This window comes from Myotis lucifugus, unplaced genomic scaffold (assembly GCF_000147115.1).
Source record: "Myotis lucifugus unplaced genomic scaffold, Myoluc2.0 scaffold_224, whole genome shotgun sequence".
Classification (NCBI taxonomy): Eukaryota; Metazoa; Chordata; class Mammalia; order Chiroptera; family Vespertilionidae; genus Myotis; species Myotis lucifugus.
Genome location: NW_005871272.1, coordinates 181,659 through 189,853, shown reverse-complemented (window position 1 = coordinate 189,853; position 8,195 = coordinate 181,659). Strand labels below are relative to the sequence as shown.

General features: G+C 56.0%; 1 protein-coding gene across 1 annotated transcript in view; it reads right to left on the bottom strand.

The window, feature by feature from the left end:
• Nucleotides 1–3,551: 3,551 nt before the first annotated feature.
• The window catches only part of EN1 (engrailed homeobox 1), a 5,065-nt gene continuing 421 nt past the window's right edge, over nucleotides 3,552–8,195 (bottom strand). The window contains exons 2-4 of the mRNA XM_023761983.1: nucleotides 7,673–8,195; nucleotides 3,999–4,631; nucleotides 3,552–3,883 (exon numbers count right to left, since the gene is read on the bottom strand). The exon at nucleotides 7,673–8,195 is cut by the window's right edge and continues 28 nt beyond it. Coding sequence (XP_023617751.1) covers nucleotides 4,315–4,631; nucleotides 7,673–8,195 — 840 coding nt within the window. The 3' untranslated portion in view covers nucleotides 3,552–3,883; nucleotides 3,999–4,314. The remainder of the gene's footprint in view (nucleotides 3,884–3,998; nucleotides 4,632–7,672) is intronic.

Sequence of the window (8,195 nt, the reverse complement as noted above, 5' to 3'; positions counted from 1 at the left end):
GTGAACATGATCTCTAAGGTGAACCTATGGTGACATCAGAGTAGATGGGCCCTAGGAAATGAGACAAAACTAGGGAGAACTGCTGTGGGCCTCCCCGCTGCTCCCCCTCCCCAGGTCTGTGCCTGGTGGAAGAGAGAATGGGGGCTGCCTGTATCGTCAGGGGAATGGCTATTCCCCGTATGGAAAGAAAAAACAAGGTTGATTGTTGAAGGAACTGATGGCCACCCAAGAAGCCACAGCAGACTCCTTCTCCCAGGGCAAGGAGTCTGACAGGGCCTCTCTGACCCTGGCATTGGCCTTGGCCTCTAGGAGTCAGCCAAAGCTTACCCTTGGCCTGCGCTAGGTCTGTTTTACTGAGGGCATTGGGGTGGGAACAGGGTGTCTGGAGCACAGTGACCTTCCTGGTGATAGCATCTCTGGAAACCCTATCCCAGGTGATAAGGCTGTGGAGGCCAGGTAGGGGCAGTCTAGTGGGTCACGCCTTCTCTATGCCCAGGGCAGCCCAGCCCAAGGGGCCAGAGAACTGGGCACACACACCCACAAACACCAAACAGCCACACACCCAAAACACACACTTCCACCTCCCAACCCTAAATAAATATACTCAATACCACCCCTATACAAATGCCCACACGCATACAAGCTCACACAGAAACACAAAGCAGCCCCACACACCTAAACAGCCTCTCCACACCCACCTGCCGCCTCATCTCCCCAACCCTACCGAAGAAAAGGGGTTTTCAAGAGAAAAACAAAGACCTTTGGCCTCATAAAGAGCCAGGGATGCCAGGGATCAATACTGTTTAGACTCAGCTAGTGTGTATTTTCTCCTGGGCTGAGAAAGATTTAAGTTTATGGTTCAATTCAATCTTTAAAAAAAAAAAAAAGAAGGTGGAAAATGAGGAAGTTGGATTATCACACTCCAGTATTTATTTCTATGCAGCCCCAGACTTTAAATACACAGGCGGCTCACTAAGCCAGCCCCATAAATCAGAGCTATCAATGCCTGTTTATGGTTATTACTACTTTCTTTTTTAAGAGGGGGTGCAAGAAAGAGGTCTGACCAGAGTCCTCCTCCGCTCTCCTCCACCCCAATCAGAAAGAAGGCAAATGGGCTGGGGGAGGAAGAGAAGATGGGGACGTCACGCTGGACGATTGACTTCAGGGTCTTGGCCAGATTCCTGAGGTAAAGGCAGTAGTACCGAGTGCATGTAACATAGAGAAAGATACAGCCACAGAGGAGGCATGGACCAAATGTTTAAGTCCTGAGAGCTTCGGTTTCCTCTACCGAACAAGGAAGAAAATTCTCTTTGCTCATAGTGATTGAAAGAGAAAAGGAGAAAATGGGGAAGAAATCAAATTACATAATAATGACACATCTCAATACTTTACTAATACAATCATGGGACAGGGTCACCACCTCCTCTCTCTTCCTCAGGGTTAAGGGCAAGAGCTCTCGGCTTTGATCTCTCTCAGAAGAGGTGAAGAGGAGCCTGAAGGAACAGATGCCTCCTAGAATTGCTGCTTATGTTCTCCCTGCTCCAGCCTCTGGATCTGGTAGCCTTGAGGGGCTTAGGCACCCTCAGGGGCCACAGTGGGGAAGGGAGAAGGAAGGGTAGCCCAGTTTATACACTAGCTGAGCCTACAGTAGTCACTCAGAACAGTAAGGTTCTCTGTGGAGCTGGGCACCTCCTAACATTGGATCTGGACGTGACCAGGAAACTTCTTAATGTTCTGAGCTGTCTGGATTCCAAAAGGAGTGCCCTGGGCCCCAGGTCTGAGACCCTGTAACCTGAAGGCCTGAAGAAAGTGAAGATTCCAGGCTCCCCTCTCCCCCAAGGAAAATAAAATATGTACTTCCAGCCACCAGAAAACCACTCACCTGAGCCCACCCAAAAAAGGCCCATTTCACTGCTCCCAACTCTTCATACAAGGATTGGGTGTGAAAGGGATAGAAGGAAGAGATTAACTGCAATACTTTGGGAGCCTATGGCAATGTCAAATGCGCTCTCCAACTCCAGGCCCCCAAACACCTAGCCCTCAAGCCTGGAGCAGCAACTTGCAGGGTTCCTAGGCTTTCTGGACCTGGAGCCTAGCACTGTCACTTCCCCAGACATAGGCCTCAATCAGGGGGAATTTATAAAGAGGCAACATGACTGGCCATTCTTACTTCTCCCAAAATCAGTCCTGCAAAAACAAAAGGAAAGAAACCCAAAGGAAGTATATAGAAACAGAGCTCCCATGCACGCGCGTGTGCACAACACAGGCACACACACACACACAAACATCCTGGTGTGTAACACAAATGAGCACATGAGTACACACTGTAAGCTGCTCAGACATCCAAGTGTGCATCTAATTAAAGAGAAATGAACACCCAGGTGCACGACACAGGTGTAGAGGTACACAAAACCAGGTAGGTACTCATGCACATGGTCACAGATGCACACAGGTTTTCAGGGACACCTCCATATCTAGCCACACACGTACAGGTACACATACATATTGCAGAAGAAAGGGAAAGGGGGGAGGGCAGACTTTACTATTTTAAAAATCCTGAACAAAAGGGAGATGATACCTCCTACAGAGGGCCCTCCCCTTCCCACTTCTAGTCCCTGAATGCCAGGGTCCCAGGGCCTGCCCCAAGGATATGCCCCAGGGTCGGGGGCAAAAATCTAGACACTTCCCTCTGGGAAGTCCAGGCGTCTAAGGGTCCGGGAGCTTGTGTTTGAGCCCTCACCGTCAGGAAGCAAGCAGGACTTTGTTGGGAATTCTGAAAAAGCGGCCCCTCCACCACCCTCCTCAGGTTTGGGGTGGGGTGAGACGGGCCTTGCCCACATCCTCCTTGATCGGGGCCCTGTAACCCCAGCAGCAGGACCCAACGGCTGTCACTTTGCATAGCTTCCCAGGACCCAGGCCTCTTCCTCCCCGTTTGCGGGGACAGGAGGGCTGAGCCCTAGGAGGCTCCAGGCGGCCCTCGCCCTGCCGCCGGGTGGAAGGAATCCCTTCTCCAAACGAAAGGCAGCGAAGCCCAGGCGGCCGAGAGGCCGGGCGAGCGCCTCGCATTAGTGGGCTGCCCAGGACCGGAGGCAGCCCCTCGCCTTTGCCCTGCCCCGGAAAGGCCTGCTCAGGGAGGATAAAACCTCGAACCCTGGAGCAAAACCCGCACCAGAACAAACATTAAAAGGAAATGTGCCGGCTGGAGCTAGAAGCAGGTTGAACAGGAGGAGGCCGCTGCGGGGACCCTGGCCCAGCGCAGGAGCAGCCCGACAGCCGACAGCCAACGGCCGGACGGTGCTTTCAAAGCCCAGCTCAGGGTTTCCGGCCTTCGGGCTCCTTTGAACGCAATCGGAAACCCAGCGAGTACGGCCAGACTCTCCAGACCCGGGTCGGTCCCCGGATCGCCGCCCCGCTGCCGCCCCGCTGCCCCCTGGCCGCCGCATTCGTTGTGCGGCGAGCGCTGGGTGCACTGTGCGCGCGGGGCGCGCGGGTCGCTAGGCCCTGCGCCCGCGCCCACGCCTTCCCCAGACCGAAAAGAGGGGGCCGCCAGCGCGCGTGAGCACAGTGTACACTTTATTTCAGACTACAGGTTTCTGAACATAATAAAATCTTTGGCTTGTAGCGGCGGTTCAGTCTCGCAGTCTGTGGGGTCGTATTTCTCAACAAGTCTCCGGAAAACGAAAGGGGGGCAGGACAGACAGAGCGACAGAAAGGGGCTTGGGAGGCGGGGGAGCGCGAGGAGCAGACACGCGAGGGAACACACTCTCACGTACACAAAGAAAAGTCCCAGAGAAACGAGGGCCAGCGATGCGGGGCGGGAGGCACCGGAGAAGCGATAACATCAAAAGAAAAAGGCAACGAAAACGAAACTGGGCCGGGGCAGCTGGGGGGGGGGGGGATAAAATAATAATTATTATAATAATTATAACAATAATAATAAAGGAGATTAATAAAAAGTCCAGCAAATAGAGATCGCTACACATCTTTCTTTTCCTTACCTGAAATTAAATATATACAAGGTCGTAAGCGGTTTGGCTAGATAGAGCTTTAAGGAGTTTGCAGTTACGTCCCTTATACTGTTTATAGAGAATAGATCTTATTTTTCGATAGCACCTGTCCGAGTCTCTCTTCCTTTTTAAAAACGTTGCCTTCGAGCGTGACTCTCCATTCTGGGGAGCCCTCTCTCTTTCCCCTGTTGCTCCCTCTCTCTTTTGCGCAAATTCTTTCTCCCCGGAGCTGGGCTGGCGAGGCGGCCACGGCGGTGCCCGGCGGGCGCGGGCGCAAAGGCGGACCGCGCGGCCCCAGCCTGGGCGGCTACTCGCTCTCGTCTTTGTCCTGGACCGTGGTGGTGGAGTGGTTGTACAGTCCCTGCGCCATGAGGTGCAGTGCCAGGCCGTTCTTGATGCCGGTGGCTTTCTTGATCTTGGCGCGCTTGTTCTGGAACCAGATCTTGATCTGGGACTCGTTGAGACTGAGCTCCTGGGCCAGGGTCTGCCGCCGCTGCTCCGTGATGTAGCGGTTCGCCTGGAACTCCGCCTTGAGTCTCTGCAGCTGCTCGGCAGTGAACGCCGTCCGAGGCCGCTTGTCCTCCTTCTCGTTCTTCTTCTTCTTCAGCTTCCTGGTGCGCGGACCTGCAGCGGCGGGCCGGGCCGGGTGGGGGTGGGGACAGAGGGCAGAAGGGAGGGGGTTGGGGGAGAGGGCAGAGGAAGCCGTGAGAATAACGGAGTGGAGCGGGATCGCGCCCCGCGCTTCCGCGGCGATAGCGGCAATAGCGGAGGCCCTACCGCGCCCCCTGCCCCCGATCCCTCCCGGCAGCGGCTAACCCCTGCATCAATCAGCGGGCCGCTGGGGTCGCCTGGTTCCTTACTCCGGGGCCAGAAAGGCACGGAGGAAAACTGGCCGAGGGTGTCTGTGTAGCCCACACCCCAATTCAGAACAGGAGAGCCTAATGACAGGCTTAAATCACAGACTCCAAGATGGAGAGAGATTTGGAGCCCCATCCTGCCCAGGCCAAAGTTGGAGGTCAGGGGCCTGCTGCCTTCACAGCCCTGAAATAAAATGAGGTTCAAGGCTGGGGCAGTGAAGACACTCGGGCAGGACTGCCCTGCGGGAATTGTCAGTCTCCCTCCTCAGGAAGCACAACTACACCAGCACCTCCAAGAAGACCCCATCTGCTGTGGTTATTTACCCAGAAAACAAGGAGATAGGCAAGGGCTGTGAGAGGCTTAACTGGTTTCCAAGTATTCAGTGTCTGTTCTGTCTACTCTTCCTTTCTCCACTTCTCCCCTTGGCCTAAAGAAGGCCTGTATAGGGAGATCACTTCCTTCTCTAAAGAGGGAGATGAGGCCTTCACCCAGTTGCAGCCTTACCCACATGCCCCCTGGGTTCTCTGTTATGCCCCTTAGATAGTGCTGGTAAGAATAGAGGGCCCTCCCCAGCTGCAGGGGCAGCGTCCCCTTTTCTCTTTTGAACACATCGGCTGCAATGTCAGGATTGAAAACTTCTGAATAACAAAAACAAATCAGATCAGCTTTCTTTGCCCACCTATGCCATTTGCAAGGAGACTACATCCTTCCTGCCCCCCTGTATGAACAAAATAGGGGCAGAGGAACACGGAGAGGGGAGCAATCTCAACAAAAACGTGTGCTTTGCCCCTGAGATGGATATGGAAGGAGGCCACAGGACACTTCCCCGGAAGGTGAAGTCTCCCTCCAAACCTGATCTGGGAAGAGGGCTGCCATGGACTCAGCCTGGAGAGAGGAGCGAGGCAGCCCATGAAGCCTGCACCTCTGTCCATCAGCCTCCATGCCCAAGTCTGCTGGCATCTACTGCCTGGTCCCTGTCTTGGTTATGGGAGCTTACTGAGCCCAGTGAAGACCCTGACAGGCCTGTTAACCTCTAAAACTGTCTGGAAAGAAGGGTCTTCACCGGTGTCTCCAAACCTAGCGACAAAGGGATAAGCAGCAGCGGGCTCCTGGGCAGGCCAAGGCCTGGAGTCGCCAGCTACCCTGTGACAAAAGAGTCTAGGCCTGGCCAACCACAGAGACTCAAGTGGCTTAAGGTTTATCTCCCTCAACTGTCCACGCAGGAGCAGGAGCCAGTACCCTGCCTCCTCGTCCCCTAAGAGGGACTGAGGCCAAGAACAAAGACGAGGCCCACTACCCAGCAGCGTGAGAGAGGAATGGGAGGCAGGCCGGGAAGGAGTTAGGCCTTGATTTAGATTAGTAATTCTCAGAGCAGGCAGGGATGGCCCAGGAAATGTGGGCATCCCAGAAAGGCCCCACTGTGTTGTGCGTTCAGGACGTTGTTAGTGTAGTGTGTGTGTGTGCCTGTGTGTGTGTGTGTGCACGCGTGCAGAGGCACAGACACTTGTAATAAAATCGTAGCCTTTTGGCCAGCCCGAGCTGTAGGGCCTGACAGCTCAATCACTCTATCCATCAGGCGAGTCAATCAAAGCAGCTTTTCGGAGGTTCAGGGAGCCCGACGTGTCAATAACCGGGCTGAGATGGCAGGGTCTGATAGCACGCATCGATCTGCGCTCGGCCAGCACTGGCCATTGCGGCGGGAGTAGAGCGGCGTATGGCTGTTTTGCCCAGCCGCCTGCCGGGCCCGGGTGCCCCAACCCAATCCCAGGCCAGAGCCCCTGCCGGCCACGCGGGCTCTGCGAGCCAGAGAGGCAGGCCGGCCTTAGCTTCCTCTCCTGGGCCTATTGGCCGCAGTCTCCTCTCCTAGGACAGGTCTTGGCCTTGGATCCTCCAAGCGCAAGGTATACGAGGAAAAGGGACCAGAGGAAAGAAAAAAAAAGAAAAAAGAAAGAAAAAAAAAAGTGCGGGGGCTAGGCTGGTGGAAGTCTGCTAACCGGCAGATGCGCTGCACGGTAGGAAGGAGTTGATAGGAAGGAGTTAAGCAAGGAAGATGTGCAAGCCGACGCGGAGAAGCTGTGGAGGCCGCCTCTAAGTCCTCCGCCTGGCTTTCTGGCCTGAGCCCGACCTGTCCTCCCCTCTCCCACTGTCTGTCCGTCAGCGTCAGCTCCGGAGAACCAGGAGCCAGTGGCTCTCGTCACGCGCCGTTTTGTCTACGGCCTTTCCCTGGCTTCTACCCACCCGGGTTAGATTCTCTTTGCTACCCGGCCTGGGGAAGAAGGACAGCGATCAGACGCTTTTCTCTTTTCCTGTGCGTCCTCAAATCTGTCCCTATGTAAATGCACGCCATGCAGAAACCATCACGATGGTGTTTGTGTCTGTAAGAACACCCAGGGGAAGGTTATTTCTCTGGTCAAAGCCTTGCTGGATTTCGGCCTCTGCAGGACCACGCTGGTGGGATTGCAGACCCCAATCATTAGGCCCACCTTCCCGCCGGCTCTAAATACCTCTTTTCCTGGAAGGAAAATCAATGACTGACTGTGTCTTTCCTGATAATAATAATAAAGGCAAAACACAAAGAAGACCCCAGAGGCTTGGAGTTCAAAATCGAAGGATGGAGACTCGAGCTTCCAGTGCTGTAGCCTCCGCAGAAGCCAGGAGCGCAAAACTGGGTGCACACTCGGTTGTGCCTGGGACCAGAGCTGAGAAACAGGCAGCAGGCGTGAGAGAGGAGAGCACCCGAGGCCGGGATTGCTCTCCCCAACGCCGCGGCTAAGCGTCCTGGTGCATCCGCGGGGCTGGGTACTCACCGGAGGACGGACGATCGGAGTAGCGTGTGCAGTAGACCCAAGCGGGCCACACGAGAGGCTGCTGCGAGTCCGTTTTGACCACGGGCCCACCGTTGGCTGCGCCCATAAGCAGGATGGCTGGGTTGCCGTGCTCCGGATACTTGGCACCCTGCGCACCGGGGCTCCCCACGCCGCCTCCACTGCCGCCGCCGCTGTCTGAAGGCTTGGCTGTTGCTGCTGCCGCCGCTGCCGCCGCCGCTGCCACGGCCGCTGCCGCCGCCGCCGCCGCTGCAGCTGCTGGGCTCCCAGACTTGGACGCACCCGTGCCTCCGGCAGCGACTGACGGGGAGCCGTCGGGTGGGCCACAGTTTGCGTCCGGGGAACAGAGGAGCGAGGCGGCGCCTGGTGCCCGCGTGCCCAGCGGGTGGACAGGGTCTCTACCTGAGCCGGTCTGGCCTCTGTCACGCTCCACCCGGCCTCCTCCTGCGCCTCCTCCGGCCGCGGCCGCCACCTGGAGCTGCTGCGGCGACTGCTCCTTTTTGCA